The sequence below is a fragment of the Geospiza fortis genome, unplaced genomic scaffold (assembly GCF_000277835.1).
Source record: "Geospiza fortis unplaced genomic scaffold, GeoFor_1.0 scaffold546, whole genome shotgun sequence".
NCBI lineage: Eukaryota > Metazoa > Chordata > Aves > Passeriformes > Thraupidae > Geospiza > Geospiza fortis.
This window is the reverse complement of record NW_005054612.1, coordinates 240,830-257,999: the sequence shown is the minus strand read 5'-3', so window position 1 is coordinate 257,999 and position 17,170 is coordinate 240,830. Positions and strand designations below refer to the sequence as shown.

General features: G+C 51.6%; 1 protein-coding gene across 2 annotated transcripts in view; it reads right to left on the bottom strand.

Annotated features, from left to right (window-relative positions):
• The window catches only part of RPTOR (regulatory associated protein of MTOR complex 1), a 105,682-nt gene that overhangs the window by 49,078 nt on the left and 39,434 nt on the right, over positions 1 to 17,170 (bottom strand). For both annotated transcript variants that reach the window (XM_031064651.1, XM_031064652.1), the window contains exons 8-12: positions 15,334 to 15,434; positions 13,904 to 14,048; positions 7,289 to 7,364; positions 5,098 to 5,199; positions 672 to 755 (exon numbers count right to left, since the gene is read on the bottom strand). In XM_031064651.1, the coding sequence (XP_030920511.1) occupies positions 672 to 755; positions 5,098 to 5,199; positions 7,289 to 7,364; positions 13,904 to 14,048; positions 15,334 to 15,434 (508 nt within the window). The remainder of the gene's footprint in view (positions 1 to 671; positions 756 to 5,097; positions 5,200 to 7,288; positions 7,365 to 13,903; positions 14,049 to 15,333; positions 15,435 to 17,170) is intronic.

Here is a 17,170-nt window from a genome sequence, read left to right as displayed (position 1 = left end):
CCTCGCCTCCCTCAGCTCTGCTGGCTCTCCCAGCTCAACCCGTCACAGAGTTCAGGAATTCCAGCCCTCCCACTGGGAACTACCAGGTCTCTCCAGGAGGAGGTACAGCCAAGCACTACAAAGTGCCATCACTGAGCTGCTCCAGGACCAGCTGCTGCTTCATCTTCATCACTTTTATCATCAAACAGCTCCATTTACGGCAGTGCTTTAAACTGCTCCTGTTTAATTCTTATTTACGCTCCACACTGTGCTGCCACTTTCCAAACTGCAGAATGCAGCTGCTGCCTGCTCAGAAGAGCTTGTAAAACCCAGACACCAAACAGATCAAGGAGGAGAAGAAAATGATGCAGCCAGTAAGCAGAAAGAACACATAATAAATGCATGTGCTATTTTTTTGGCTATTTATTTTATATGATATTTCCTCCTGGTTTGTCCCTGGCATTATTTCACCCTCAGCTGTTCCCTGGGAGCTCCCCTGGCTGCACTGGGCAGGACAGGGGGCTGGCTGTGATGAACACAAACCCGTGTGACACCTCTCCCTTTCCCACACTGGGTCACTGTCAGAGCTGTGCTGCTGCTGCCCAGCTCCCTCCCCTCAGGCAGCAGTGCACCCACCACCCCTGCAGAGCACAGGGAGGGAGGCATGGAGCCCACGGGCAGCCCCCACGCACCAGACTGACAGCCCAGGGCCCCAGGTCCAGGAACCTCCCCAGCAGATCCAGCGCTCGCAGCCGGTGCACCTGGCTCAGCAGCACCTGCAGGGACAGCAGGGGAAAGGGGTCACTGCTTGGGGGACAGGAAACAGGAAAGCCTTGTCAATATGATTGCCTGGCAAAAGATTTTGAGAATATGGAAACTCTAAGTGAGATTGAAATGAAAGCAAGCTTTGAGATCCCTCAGTTACTGAACAACTGGAAAACAATGGTGTGGCCAGCTGAAGGTGATCCCCTTTTGATGGAACAACACCCTCTGCTTGCAGACAGGCCCGAGGGTCAGAGCAGACCCTGCTGGCTTGGCAGAAGGGGCCCAAAGAGGAGTTTTTAGGGTTTAAAATGTAACCCAGTGTGGTGATGTAATGATTCTTACAGGCTGTGTGTAAATGCTGTAGGATTTGTATCTTGTACCAGATTGGTTAGTGAGAATTAGAAAGTAGGATTTGTATCTTGTACCATTGTATTGTAATGGGAAGCTCTCATTCTCTCTTTTACTCTTTCATCCTCTCTCTTTTACTCCTTTACTCTTCCTCTCATCTTCCCATCCTCTTTAACACACTCTTGCCTTCTCTCTCTTTACCATTCTCTTTACTTCTCTTGGGCCTCTGACAGCCTGGCACCCTGCAATGCCCCTGTGCAGGATCTCTGACAAAGCTGGCCCCCTGCAATGCCCCTGTGCAGGATCTCTGACAAAGCTGGCCCCCTGCAATGCCCCTGTGCAGGATCTCTGACAAAGCTGGCCCCCTGCAATGCCCCTGTGCAGGATCTCTGACAAAGCTGGCCCCCTGCAATGCCCCTGTGCAGGATCTCTGACAAAGCTGGCCCCCTGCAATGCCCCTGTGCAGGATCTCTGACAAAGCTGGCCCCCTGCAATGCCCCTGTGCAGGATCTCTGACAAAGCTGGCCCCCTGCAATGCCCCTGTGCAGGATCTCTGACAAAGCTGGCCCCCTGCAATGCCCCTGTGCAGGATCTCTGACAAAGCTGGCCCCCTGCAATGCCCCTGTGCAGGATCTCTGACAAAGCTGGCACCCTGCAATGCCCCTGGCAGAGCAATCCCTGAGGGTCCCAGCTCCCTTCCCAGCCCAGCTCCTGGTGCTTCCTGCAGCAGGACCCAAAGGACAGCTCCAGCCCAGCCTCCCCCTGCTCCCCAGGCTCAGGAGCACAGGAGGAGGCTTTGCTTTCCTCGGCAAATCAATAGCACAGACTTAAGAGGGAGCAAAAGGTCATGTTGGTCGTTAATAAAAATCTCATTAAAATGGAGCCTGACAACGCTAATGAGGTGGTGCTTTGCTGGCTTATACCTACCCTGGTGTGAAATATTAACAGATAGACTTGCACTTCTTAATCTCCTTAACAGATGTAAGATATTGGAATGCAACGTTTAATCCTCAGTTTAAATTGAGGAACATCCTTCAGCGTGGATCTCAGGGAAAGAGACTCCTTGATTTACCTCCCCAATTCCATCCCCTCCTCAGTGTGTTTGCATGCTGCATATTGAAATGAGATTATTTTTCATGTTTAATATTGAAGAATAACTAAATTGCTTGGCTCACATCTCACACTCTGGATGACTGGTACAGGGCACTGAGGTGGTGCAGGAAAAGTCCAGAAGAAAGCAGGGGGATGTGATAACTGCTGCTGTGGGCTCACTCTGAATATCAGAGCTCAGATCTCAGGACAGGTGACAAGAGGAAGGATTTTGGTCATCCTGCCCTAGCTGGCACCAGCCTGTCCCATCCAACAGCCCAGCAATAACAGGGGCAGCTGTTTGGGACTGCAGCAGGAGCAGAGAGCAGGTGAGGCTGCAGCAGGGCTGGGACAGCAGCAGGAGCTGGCAGGGGCAGGAGGCACAGACGTGGCACAGCTGGCACCCTGCAGCCTGCAGAGAAACCAAGGGACCCCAAACTCTGCCAAGAAAGGGAACTGACTGCAAAGGCTGTCTGGGTGAGGATGAACCCCCAGCTCCACACTCTGCCCTCCCACAGCACATCCCCCAGAACACTCTGGGGCTGACTGGAAAGGCTCTGGGGCTGGAAAGGCTCTGGGGCTGGAAAGGCTCTGGGGCTGGAAAGGCTCTGGGGCTGGCTGGAAAGGCTCTGGGACTGGCTGGAAAGGCTCTGGGGCTGGCTGGAAAGGCTCTGGGGCTGGCTGGAAAGGCTCTGGGGCTGGCTGGAAAGGCTCTGGGGCTGGCTGGAAAGGCTCTGGTTTGCCATTGTCACCCCAAACAAAGCCCTCAGCCTCGCAGGATTTCCCATTCCCAGCTCCCCAGTGGCTCTGCACAACACCCTGAGCCCAGGCTGAGATATTGCAGAGCCTGGGGGGAGGATGGAGGGCAGCTCCTTGATCCCCTGATTCCACTGTTCTCCTGGTGGATGCTGGAGATGCTGCTGTGCCACCCCCCAGACCAGCCCTGCGTCACCGCGTGCGTCCCTCATGTCCCCAGGCAGAAATGGGGAGTTAATTACATCCACCACGCAAATTAGGGACGAGCCAGGACACAGGGGGCTCAGGGATGTGGCACAGGCTGTGTTTTAGCAGGCAGCTCCTCACAAAGGCAGGATGAAGTCAGGCCTGCAGTGGTCTGTGCACAGGAGATGCCACAGAGTGACTGTCACAGGGATCAAGGCTGGCCAGGCCGTGTGTGCTGCTGCTGCTCCCTGATGGTTTCTCTCCCTGGGGTCTGAAACTCCCTCCCTTCCTGCCCTGGATCAGCTGGGCTTGGCTTCTCAGGATGCTCAGACCTGTTACCAACCCATCTTATTCCTGTACAATTAATGTGCTATAATTATAACAACAATTACACTGTCCCAGCTCGGATTGCTCCAGGCAGGAACACAGGTTCGTTTGCCAGGTGACCTCTCAGTTCCACTGCAGTCACGCTCCTGCAGAGCCTGCTGGTGCCAAACAATCCCTTGGAAAGCAGCAAAGTTGGAGCTGGAGCAAAATCCTGCCTGCTTCCATGGCAGTGACAGAGACAAACCACACATCTGCTTATCCACCTCATCTCTCAAGGCTTGGGAGACTCAGGAAATTAAAATCTGGTCTTGCAGAGATGGATGGTGCTGCCAGTCACAGGCCCAGCTGACAGGGAAGGGGAGTCTCCTCCCAGATCCCTGTACAAGGAACATTCCTTTAAAAGAAAAGCTTTAAATTGTGCTGCCCACAGGCTGGGGTTTGTATTTCTGTCAGCACAAACTGCAGGGGAGAGGAGGCCAGAGCAGGCTCCAGATGACAGCTGCAATCCTGGCCCTGCCATAGAACATCACCTGAAACACTGAGTTCTGCTTCCCCTGGATTTCCTCTCCTTCCAACATGAGAGCTCTGCCTCGTTTGAGCAGTGTCCCCCACGCTCCAGGTGTGCAGAGCTGGGTGCTCCTGCAGCAGGGCTCCAGCCCCACACAAAGGGAGCTCCAGCCCCACATAAAGGGAGCTCCAGCCCCATAACAGAGCTCCTGCAGCAGGGCTCCAGCCCCACACAAAGGGAGCTCCAGCCCCACATAAAGGGAGCTCCAGCCCCACACAAAGGGAGCTCCAGCCCCACATAAAGGGAGCTCCAGCCCCATAGCAGAGCTGGGTGCTCCTGCAGCAGGGCTCCAGCCCCACATAAAGGGAGCTCCAGCCCCACATAAAGGGAGCTCCAGCCCCACATAAAGGGAGCACTTCCCAGGCTGTACCAGAGGGATAAAAGATATTTCCAAACGATTTATGCTGCAGTAACTTCCACTTTCTGCAAATGGCAAGATAAAAGTCTCTGCCTGACAGAGCTGGGACACAGAGGAGGTGCCAGAGGAGGGACAATGAAGATGTGCTGCTCTGAGAGAGGCAGCAGAGCCAGACACGGACCAGAGCCACGGGATGGGGCAGGGAGAGCACTGTGGGTTCATCCACGTGGCTCTGCTGAACTCACAACCAGCTCTCATTTACCCTGGAGAAGCCCCTGGTATTTGTGTTCCCAAAGGGCACCGGGTTGGCTGAGGGGGCAGGAGAGACAGGGACATATGGCAGGGGCAGAGAGTGACAGGGACACCCCTGGGACAGACAGGAACAGCCCTGGGATGGGCAGAGAGTGACAGGGACATCCCTGGGACAGACAGGAACAGCCCTGGGATGGGCAGGGAGAGGCAGAGACACTCCTGGACAGGCAGGGAGAGGCAGAGACACCCCTGGGACAGGCAGGGATGCCCCTAGGACAGGCAGGGAGTGACAGGGACACCGCTGGCATGGGCAGGGACACCCCTGGCACAGGCAGGCAGGGACAGGGACATACGGCAGGGGCGGTGAGAGGCAGAGACACCCCTGGGACAGACAAGGAGATGCAGGGACCCCCCTGGGACAGACAGGGACCCCCCTGGGACAGACAGGGACCCCCAGCCCAGCACTGACCTGCAGCACGATGGGCAGCTGCTCCGGGGGGTTGCGGTTCTCCACGCCCATGGTCAGCCACACCTGGAATGCCGTGAGCTGCTCGGCGAAGAAGGGGCTGTGCTGGGGGAGCAGACAGGGAGAGCAGCCTGGGTTAAACACCAAGGAGGGAAGGCAGGAGCTCTGACACCCCTGGCCCTGGCTGTGCCCTGAGGCTGTGGTTTGGAACTGACTCGCGTTTGCTTGGGGTTTTCTAAAGGCACAAAACCTTCCCAAAGACTGAGCAGACACACATCCCTTAAATGTGGTGGGGAAAAAAGGAGGAAAGGGTGGAGAAAGGGGAAAAGTGAGCACAAAAGGTCCTGGGGAAGCTGGCTGCTCTCCCCCCAGAGCAGCAGATGGAGCAGCAGAGGATTTATCTGCTCTGCAGAGGCCGTTTCACTCCTGCAGCAGCACTTGGAGCTGCCTCTGCCCCATCCACAGAGACACAGCCCAGGTGCAATGAAAACAAATTCCTCATCTCATCCATCACCCTGAGGATGTGCTGCAAACTCAGGGTGAGAATGCACTGACCAAAGCACTCGGCAGCTTCCAGCAGCAGAGAAACAGGAAACAGAGGGGAAGGAGGGAGGGAAGAGATGGAGGAGGGAGAGAAACCCAGCCCAAACCCATCCCTGTGGGAGCACTGGGAGCCCCCAGGCCCTTCCCCAGCAGGTTATTGTGTTTGCCAGGTCTGAGCAGGCAGGAACAGCCTGGGAGCAGCCAGGAGAGGTTTGAGATGTGCTGCTGATGCACCCCAGCCCCGAGGCTGTGCCCAGGGCTGTGCCCAGGCCAGGCTGCACTGGCAGCCCCCAGCAGGTCCCTGTGCCTCACCCAGCTGCTCCCCAGCCCTGCCAGGCTCACAGTGGCCACAGAGACACGGGGACTGTCCCTTCCAATCCCCACCCAGGCTGGAACTTGGCTGCACTCTGCTCCCAGCCCCAGCTGCACTCTGAGGCTGAACCTGCCTCCATTCCAGCCCAAATCCACAACAAACCCCATTTGTCAGGCCTGAAAAGGAGCCTGGAAATTGCTCCCAGCCCACCCTGAATCGATCTCCAGCTGAGAATGGCCACTCTTCTCCGTGACCTCCTGCCTGATCCCAGCAAGTCTGCGCCTCTTCCCACCCCAAAACACTCAGAAATCTCCTGAATTTCAGCTCACTTGACAGAGAATGCCCAGCTGAGGGTTAACACTAATCAAAAAGCCTCCAATGGCATTGTTAGAGACTGAAAGTAAAAATGAACGTAAGCCAGGAGAAGAAAAATAGTATTTTTTATGTTCTAAAGCAGAGCACAGAGTGAGGAAGGCAAGGGTGGGAGGATAAAGGCCTCAGGGCATCCTCATCAACCCCCAGCCTGGCAGGAGCCCACAGTTCTCTTCCTGAACTCAGGGCTTTGCAGACAACCTGCAAATACAGCCAGAAAAGCTGGGGAAGTTTGGGAATATAAATAAACTGCAAAAATGCTGCTGAAAATTAGAGAGACATCAGGGTGGAGCAGGGAGCTGAGCTTCTGCAGTAATTATTATTTACAGGTTTCACTTCATGGAATGGCAAAGGACTATCAGGAAAAATCCATTCTGAATAAAGGAATTTAAACTAAATATAATATTAATTTTTTTTGTTTTCTGAGATTAAATAAAGCAGAAAAACCCCAGTGACTCCTGTGAACAACACTGAGCTTAAGAGAACTCTCTGGACATCCCTCAAACTCTATTTTATATTGGAAAAGAACTCTAATAAGAGATAATTTTCACATTTAGGCCTTTAATTTCAAAATCTGTGCTGCATGTTGGGCCCTTTTGGGTAACAGCACCCGGCCACGTTGGAGTGCTTGGAATGTTCTGAGCCAGGTCTCAGACACTGCTTCTGCTGCCAGGAGCCTCCTGGGGGCTGGATCATGCAGCAGGGAAGAGCCTAAACTTGATTTTTGTCTGTTCCTCTAAGGGAGAATCACAGAATTCCACAATGGTTTGGCTTGGAAGGGACCTTAAAGCCCATCCAGTGCCACCCCTGTGCCAGGGTGCTGCAGCCTCCAGGGGCAGCCCCAGCTTCTCTGGGCACCCTGTGCCAGCCATTTGCAGTTTCTCCCAAACACAAAGTGCAGCAGCAGAAGCGCTGGGCTGGGTGTCAGGCATGGAGGGAGCTGTGCCAGGACAGTGCCCCACTCACCCTGAAGGCAGTTCCCTCCTCGATGATGGTGGGCAGCTGGGAGAGGCAAATGTCAACAGCAAGGTCCCAGGCTTGCCTGCAGGGAGAGAGGGGAGAGAAGGAATCACAGGTTGTCCTCAGGAACAGCAAGGGAAACTGGAATTGTGACCATCCAGGAACGTGGGCAGTGTTGGCTGGCTCAGGAGTGCTCAATATTCCCTGTTTCCAGGGAGAAACGGGAAAAACACCTGAAGGAATTTCTGCAGCACTGGAGAATGTCAGCCCACGGGGCCTTTGAGGTACATTTTACTCTGCAGGAGAATGGTTCAGAGAGCAGAGACAACTGCTCTGATTTTGGCTGCCCACAGAAGGGTTCTGAGGGTCACTCACTGCAGCAGCACACAGAGAAGATGCTGAGCTCTTCACAGTAGTTTTAGGTAAGCAGCACTAATACTGCTACAAAAATGCCCAAAGCAGCCCTGCGAGGTCAGATCTCAAAGGCTTTAAGTGTTATCAGAAAGAACAAACAAAAAATTTAAAAAGAGATTGGAGTAGATTAAAATGAAATCTCTTTTTGATGCTTCTAAAATCAGGCTGCTGGAAAGAGCAGCCAGCATCACCCAAACCATTCAAACCTCTGCCAACCTTCCCAAGCTTCCAGAACAAAAACCACAACATGAAACCTTAACCCTCCTGCTCTCCACAACCAAGGGCTGTTCATTAATGGCAGCTGTGGAAGAGGCTCTGCTCAAGCCAAATACTTCAAATGCTTCTCCAGGCATCCCAGAGCAGCCCTGAAATGATCGTCCAGCCCTTCCAAACCACCCAAAGTGCTGCTTCTGTTCTGTCTGTGGAAAACACAAACCCTCCCAGCCCGTGGGACACCAGCAACCACAGTAAAACTTCTCTGCTTCCAACCAGTGCAACAGCTGCTCCCTCCTCAGAGCCTCAGGGTTACACACAGGTTACACACAGGTTACTCACTGTGCTGGCTGAACAGACAATGGCATTAAACTCCCGTTACAATAATGACAAGGTTCAAACCAAGCCACAAATGAATGGGAAAGGAATAAACCCTGGAGGGCGGGGAGAGGAGGAGCAGGGAGAACACTGGCACGGTGCTGGTGACAGGGATGGCTGGGAGGAGGAGGAGGAGCAGTGACTGACAGCTTTAATAGCCCAGAGGGAACAGGAAAGGTGGGCACGCCTGGATGTGCTGCCTAAATCCCATCACACAAACGAGAGAGAAATTTGGGAGCAGCAGGGACCCGGGATGGGAGGAGCTGCATCCCACCAGTGATTTATGAAGGGCAGAGATCAGAGCACCCCCTCAGCAGAGACTGCTGGCTGCAAAGTGCTCTGCAAGATTAGTTCTCACTACATCTGGGACACAAAGGGCACAACATCTTTCTTGGCTCCCTCCTCACTGCTCTCTCCCAGTAACTCCAGGCCCTCCACCCTGACAGGGTGACACAGTGACGTATCCATGGGGTGACAACCCTGTAAACACCCCAGGCCTTCCACTGAGTTATGCTATGAAAGAAGGTGTTAAAGAGGATTTTTTAAAATATTACATTGAACTAATTGCACAGAGTTAAAAGCTCTCCTTAGCAGGAAGACTGACTCAGTTTAAAAAAGGCATTTTGCTTATCCCAAAGCCAAGGCAGCACCACAACAGGAATGGTGTGTGGAGGGACCCCACCTCAGCCCAGGACCCTTTCACTACACCAGGACTGTCTGAATGTTCAATAATTTAACACAAACTCATCCGCTGCCTCTTTGGTTCCCAGAGCTGCTGTGAAGTCTGGACTTAATTCCCAGCCCTGCCCAGGGGCTGTTCACTGCCCAAACCCAGTGCCAGTGGAACCCCCAGGAGCACTGAGGGCACAAACCCAGCCCAGTCAGAGCCTGTCTGGCTGCACCCACAGGTACCCATTAGCTGGCAGCTCCTGGAGGCTGATTTTCTTACACTCAAATTTTTGGGTTGACTCAATGTCTAATGCTTTTAACTCTGTTTTTTTTTAATAATGTATTCTTGATGTCTTTTAATGCTCTCTCTTCCCCTGGGAGTGGTGGGTATTACCTGGCACCACCCAGGTACCAGGAACAGGAATGTCCCTACCTGGAGGAGCAGCTGGAGGGAGGCTGGAGCCACCCCTCAGCCCTGGGGCAGCTCCTCCTTCTGAGCCCCATTTCTGCTGCCATTAAATATTTCCCAGCCCCTTGTGTCTGTTGGCCAAGACATTCCCCATCAGTTCTGGCAGCCCAGTGCCAGCCATGCCCTGTGTGACACCCCCCAGGTGCCAGCCCCAGCTCACCTGTGTGCCAGCCACCCTGTCACCTCCCTAAGCTGCTTTGGGGCACAGCTGGGAAGCTGCTCAGACACAGCTATTTTTATAAACTGGTTATTGCTGTGAATATTTGGCACAAGTCTGAAATCCTCTTCTTCCCCCAGCACATCCCCCTGCTCCAGCCACAACTTAGGGCACAGGCTTTGCTATTTCTGTCCCACATCAAAGTCTCCTAGTCTGATAATGGGACTTGGAGATGGTAAGACTAACACAGAGACACAAAAAATATCAGGTTACAGTGTAATCTGAACTAATGTAATCCTGCAAACAGCTCCAAATGCCTTTCCCAACAATCACTTTCCTCTTGCAGAGCCCAGAGTGTTTGGGTGCAGCTTCAGGAGCCTCATTTCCCTGAGGGATGGCTGGGCAGCCCTGATCCATCCTGCTCCACCTGTAATTGCCTTGCTGCATTATGGTTTTGTTTCCAGCCCCAATCTCCAGCTCCCTGCATTTGCAGTACATTATGACTCCTTTCAACCCAAATTTCATGGCCTGCAAACACACCATGGTGTTTCTATTAGGGATGGGTTGTAGCTCTTCCAAAGCATAATTAAGGCACTTGGGGTTTAATATATGACCTGTGTTAGGAAATATTTCCAAACACATTATTAGGTCTTTTCAGGGGCCGTGAATAAAAGCAGCTGGCAGCAGCAGTAATGCACAAACCCTAATCCATCACAGCACAGATCAAGGTGCTGACAGAGCTCTGTGCTCAGGCACCACAGACAGAGCCACTCTCAGCTGCACAGCACAGCCAATCAATGGATATTAATATTAATGTTAATATTAATCCTGCATCCTGCAGTGAGGGCAGCACACAGACACAGGCAGCCCTGCCCCAGGGGAAGGGGCTGAGAGGCAGAACGCAGCGAGCCAAGAAAAGTAGGAAAACCAGAAATAACGTGTCCGATTGTGTCCAAGGGGCACAGCCACAGAGATCAGCTCTCCTGACTCAAAGCACACTGCCCTGCTTGGTGAAGGGAGGAGTCTGACAGCTCCTGGGTCAAACATCCTCTCAAAAACGGGAAATTCTCACTTTTCCTCAAGTTCTAGCTAAAAAGGATACTGTGATCACCCAAATGAATTGGCCAGAACACCAACTTGAAAGGCTGAGTTTTTGAAAAGGCAGAGCAGCTCCCACCTCCAGCACCTGGGTTTACAGCTGTGCCAGATGCCAGCTCAGAGCCAGCCCAGGTCACCTGGGGCACCCCCCACAGCACAGGTGGGCTAAGCAAAGGAGACAGAGCACAAAGGTTGATTCTGTGCCCCAGAAGGGGCAGTGGGAGTCATCCAGGAGGTGAAAATTGAAGCTCAAGGGTGAGGGACTGTTTGCAGGGCTGCTCCCACCACGTACAGACCTTGTCACAGCAGCCACACTTACTCTCCAAAACACTGCCTAGGGATCGAAAATCTGGGGAAACTCTGGATGAAACACCCATCAGAAAACTCTGCTGGATCAGAGCCACAGACCTGGGTTCCACAGGAGGCCCCCAGCCCCCTGGCTGGAGTTTCATCCTTTCCAGCACCCTGTGGCCAACTGCCCTGCCCTCATCCATCACCCAGCGCATCCAAACTGTAAAATGGGTCTGCAGCTTTCAGAAAAGGCATCCATTAGAAATTCCTGACTGAAAGGTAATAGACAAGTAATTATTTTTAGAAAATACTTCAAGGAGCCCTAAATTAGTTTCTAAATCTGTCCTTACTAAAAGTTCCTAATAACCACTGAGCCACCTCGGCCAAAAGTGGAATTTTCCCCTTTGCTGGATTTGCTGCAAACTGCACGTTTTTTGGAGGGCACTGAATAAAGTGTGTCAGTTCCCTGCTCCCTTGCTCTCTACCTCACCAGTGTTTAGGATTCATGCGGAAAAGAGCTCTTTGTGTGCCTGTTCTTATGGAATTTCTTCTGGTAAATCCTACAAAGCAGCAGCAAAGGTGCTGTGCCCTGAGGGGCTTCACAAAGGTGTCCCCAGCACCATCCTGCAGCTTCCCAAAGGAATTTCCAGCACCACTCTGCTCCAGAACCACAATACGAGCCAAGAAAATTTATTTCTAGACCCCACTGTGCTGCCATGTGAGTCTGAGAGAGATAAAAGTGGGATCCAGGAGCTCCCAGTTTCATTCCTGTGGCTCATGGATGGCAACACCAACTCAAGTCAAGCCATATTCCCCCAGGAAACCAGAAACACAGGCTTTTAATAGGCTGGCAATAAGAATGAATTATGTCCCTATAAGGAACAGAAAATATAGATTTTTAATATGCTGGCAAAAAAGCAAGCCATAAATAACTCCAGGAATTTACTGGTTTAATTTTGAAACTCCTGCAACACCGTGTCCTAGCCTGCTGCACTTGCAGGGTGCAGCTGATGGCTGGAGCCCTGCCACGTCCAGCAGCAGCTCAGGGTCACCAGGGTGGCTTTTCCTGCCCTGCCCTCACTGTCCCAGCCCTGGTGACACTGGCAGAACAGCCCATCCCAGTCACAAGTGCCCAAAGCAGTTTTCCTCAGGAGCTGCTGACCCAAAGCACTCAGGGTTCATTGTCTGCCACATCCCAGCACTCAGAATGTTCAGCACTCACAATGTTCAGCTGCTGGCAGCTCCAGCCAAAGGCTCCCCAGCTTCCTCCAGGATTTTCAATAATTAAAGCAGCTCTGTGGGACCTGCAAATGCCTCCTCAGTGTTTGCTGCACCTGCAAAGGCACCTGGGGCTCCCTGCTGCCAGCCTGGCCCATTCCCTGCAGAAACCATGGAATCATGGAACATTTGGGCTGGAAGGGACCTGAAAGCTCAGCTGATGCCATGGGCAGGGACAGCTACCACTGTCCCAGGCTGCCCTGAGAACCTGAGCTCCTCAGAGCTGCTGTCAGTGCTACACTCCTTCATCACCACCCTCTGTGCTCACCTTCCTGCACATTTGTACGGAGCAAACCCACTGAAAAGCTCCTGGAAGTGCTGAGCCCCCTCAGTGCCTTACCTGTCGCTCCCTCAGCCTTTGGCAAGGCTCTGCTCTGTCCCCCAGGAGCCCCTCAGTGTCACTGCCCCCCTCTGTACCGGGCCCCATTTGGTGCTGCTCTATTAGTCACAGTGAGCAAGAAAATAAAAGCCAGAATTTTTGTTATTACTGTTGTTATTATTATTATTATTTTTACTGTAATTGTTCGTGGGACATTGGTTTGATAGGCAGAACTGCATTTAAGAGCTTTTTGATAACTGTGCCACCTCCATTTCCATTAATCATCTTAAAAGCAACAGTAAAAGTAGAGGAACTCTAGAGCAGGAATTTCTTCTACTGCAGCAACACAAGTTAAGGATCCTGCCCACCCCACACAATCCCTGGGGAGAACAAAGGCAGAGGATGAGCCATTTCTGTGGAGTTTGAGTGAGAGCTGCCAGGGCTGGAGGGGAGCTCCTGCAGCACAGAATCACTGTGCAGAATTACAGGATCCCAGAGCAGGAGCAGCTTTGGGGATGGGCTTTAGCTGCCAAAGCTGTTCCACCCTGATCCACTGACCTGTCACATTCACATCCTCTGGAAAATCCCTTCACCCAGGATTTTCTCCTGGGAAGCTGACAAGCCTCAGAGAAAAAGGAAAACAATTCTGATCTCATTTGCTTCTCCTGTGTTGTGCTCATGTGAAATGTGTTTGGAGATTGTTTACCCACAGGTGATTGTTTCATTGGTTTTATGTGAATTGGTTTGACTCTTTGGCCAATCAGGGCCAAGCTGTGTCAGGACTCTGGAGAGAGTCACAAATTTTTGCTATTATATTTTTAGCATTCTGTAAGTATTCTTTCTGTATTCTTTAGTATAGTTCATTTTATTTATTATTTTATGACACTATATTATATTAAGGAATGCTATTCTTTAATATAATATAGTATATTATATTAAAGAATAGTAGTCAGTCTTTAATATAATGTAGTATCATAAAATAATATGACTCTAATATAATAGTATTTTTTATATATGGTATATATATATGATTCTTTAATATAATATAGTATCATTATATATATAGTGTATATATATAGTATTCTTTAATATAATATAGTAACATAAAATAAAAATGAGCCTTTTGAGTACATGGAGTCAGACTCACCATTCCTTCCTTGGTCTGGGGGGAACCCAAACACAATCCCACCCCAGGGAAGCCCTGCACAGATCCAGGGGGAACCTTGGCATGGCTGGGCAGGAGGGGACCCTGCAGTGCCACCACCCCTCCATGGACAGGGACACCTGCCACCAGCCCAGCGTGCTCCTGCAGGCCCATGGAACCCCAGCACTCACCACATGGCGTGCATGTAGGTGGGGGGCAGCCTGGGGCTGCTCACGGGGGTGCAGTTGTAGGACCTCATGATCCTCTCTGCCAGCAGAAAGTTCCGGAACAAGCTGGCCACCAGCAGGTCCTGCCGGAAGAGCTTCTGGAACAGATCTGAGAGAGATGGCAGGATCAGCACAGGCACCTCTCAGCGCCTCAGGTATCATGTCAAAAGGGTTCAGGACATAAAACCACGTTAACATTTTGTTCCAGTAAGGAGGAATCCCCAGCAGCTCTGCAGGGATGAGATGACAACCAGGAAAGGGAAATTGTGCCTGCAGACCTCCCTCAGACACCATGGCTACTCCATCCTCCACTAACTCAGTCAAACACTTCCTACCTTGGGCTCTTTTTTGCCTTTTCTGGATCAAATTCCCATTTTGGTGTCTCAGCTCATCCTGACTAAGTTTTTGGAAAATTACTGAGGGAGAACAGGACCTCTGTGTGCTGTTTAATCAAGAACTATCCATCTGTTAACTGGCAGTGTGATGTGCTCATGAGAAGCCAAAATGAATCCTAAAAGATAGCAAATGTGCTCTCTTCTACAGGGCAGAGAAGAATTGATGCTGTGTGAGCATTAGGAAGAGCAGGGTTGGAGAACTGTTTACAAATTTGGCTGCTTGTGCTCCAGAAGTACCAATTCAGAGCACAACAGGGGTGGAGAAATGAGGGATGAAGTTACTCATGGGAAACAAAACTGCCTTACCAGCAAAGAGGGGAAAAAAAACCCTTTATTCATGCAATTAACCAAGGCTGGAAGAAAACAGATTGCTCTGTACAAATTCAGTAAGAAAGAGAATTATTCAAGCTACAACAATTGTGTTAGCACAGAAAAACCCTTTCTGGGTTCTAATCATCAGGTCTCTGCAACGCTCTGGTAAAAACAACAAATAAAAAACAAACTAGCTTTCAGCTCCATCCTGATCTGGTCTTCCAGTTTAATTTTCTCCTCATTTCAGCCTCTCATGGATGTGACTCCTCATCCCCCTATGTCACAGACATCTTTTTATGAAAATCCTTTCTTAGGATTTTTTCTTCCTGAGAAGCTCAGAGGCTCCAGGAATAAAATGTAAACAATGGTTATCTGCTGCTCTGGAATGTATCAGGTGGATTTTTGATTGGCCCATCTTGGATGTTTATAATTAATGGCCAATCAAGGCCCAGCTATCTCGGACAGAGTCTGAGCCAGTTGCCTTTTGTTATCATTTCATTCCTTTCTATTCTTAGCTTAGCCTTCTGAGATGAAACCTTTCCTTCTATTCTTTAGTATAGTTTTAATGTACTGTATATCATAAAATAATAAATCAAGCCTTCTGAACATGGAGCCAACATTTTCATCTCTTCCCTCACCTGAAAACCCCTGAGAACACCGTCACAGCCCTCCCTGGCCCAGCCTCACCTCTGGGCAGGACGTTCCAGGCAATGGTGTCAGTGATGGCTGTGAAGATCCAGTTCAGCTCCCCCAGGGGGGTTCTCCTGTCGTTCAGCCTCCCAGGAATCCTACAAGTGGGGGAATAAAACCCTTAATGAGACCCCTGCTATTGTGCCCTTCTCCTCATGAGGAAGTATCAGCAACAGGACGAGGAAGTTTCAGAAACATGCAGCAATCTGCTAAGACATCCTGTGGATTTATTCCTAATTTAACCCAATTCCCTTTCTGTGACAGCTTTTTAAATATCAGAAGTATCAGCACCAACACAGGAAGCCTTTCCATGGCCACTCACTCCTCTGACACATGCAGCAGCACCATTCCCATGTATAAACACAGTTCTAAACCAGGCAGAAATTAACATCTTATGAAAAATTCCTGTCTGTCTGGGTACCAGAGGAGAAGCACAGATCTCTGTGCAGTGTTTGCTAATGGAGCCCCGCAGCGAGCAGGGGGAACACGAGGCCGCAGAGGCTCTGCTGAGGATTCCCTGTCAATATTTGCATTGCAGAACACCCTCTGCAGCAGAGCTCAGCTCCCCGAGCCAGGGGGGCTTCCCTGGGATCCAAGGGGATCCCTGCTGAGCCTCCCCAGCCAGCCAGACACTGCCCTGCAGCCTGTGATGGCGACTTGCACAGCAGGCTTTGTCTCCAGCAGGAACATGGAAAGGGTGGCCAGGCCTTGGCAGGGGCTGCCCAGGGAGGTTTGGAGTGCCCATCCCTGCCCAGGGAAGGGCTGGATGTGGCACTCTGGCCTGGGGACAAGGTTGGGCTCAGTGATCTCAGAAGTCTCTCCCAGCCTCAGAGGTTCTGTGTGACACCTCCTGGCCTGGCCAGAGCTGCTCAGACAGGACCCACAGAGCCCCTGTGCACACATCCAAACCCCAGGCTGATCCAGGTGCGCCATGCCCAGGCTGGGCAAGCTCTGAGGAAGACAAAGGCAGGGAGGCAGCGCTGCAGAGTGAGGATGTGAGCACAGCGTTGCCATGAAAACCATCCCTGGAGCAGCAGCCTCCCTCTGCACTCCCCACAGGCTCTGCCTGAGCCCTGGGACAGGGGCGACAAAGGAGCCCCTCCAGCACAGCCCCCCTAGTGAGAGCAGAGGGGAAACCCCTGCACCCCCAGGGCTCTGGGGCACAGCAGCCCTGACACCAGGGCCAGGAGCTCCCCCTGGGACACAGAAACCCCCTCTGGGACACAGAAACCCCCTCTGGGACCTTCCACTGAGATCTCCACAAGGGGCTGGAACTGCCAAAGCCAGGTGCAAAGGCAAACCATGAATTATCACCTTCCACTATCAATAATAAACAGACGTTAAAACATGAGCAATTTCCAGCCCCTGACATTTGATAATGCTTCAAGTGGAAGCAAACATTAATTTCAGTCTCACATTTGTTATTTGTGGTGACTTTTATGGATGTGGTGCTGGTGCACCACAGCCTGGAGCAGGCTCTGCCACAGCCACAGCAGGACCTTCCCCACGTGGTGACATCCAGAGGGGCCCTTGTCACCAGCACCAGGGAGCAGAGGGACCCAGCTCCTCTGCAGGGACAGAGACCTGAGCTGGGGCCCAGGCACAGCCAGCTCCTCAGTCTCTTCTGAGCAGCCCCACAGAAGGTTTCTGCCAGGAAACCTTTACTCAAAGAGGATTTAAGATCCAAGTGCTCTGTGAGGCTGAGTCAGAGCTGCCTGCCCCAGACCTTCAGTGACCCCACCATCTCTGATTAGAGACACTCTTGTAGCAATTGCAAATTAATTAACTTACCCCAGCCCTTGGTTGCTTTCCCCTTCTCAGGGGGTTTTTGTCT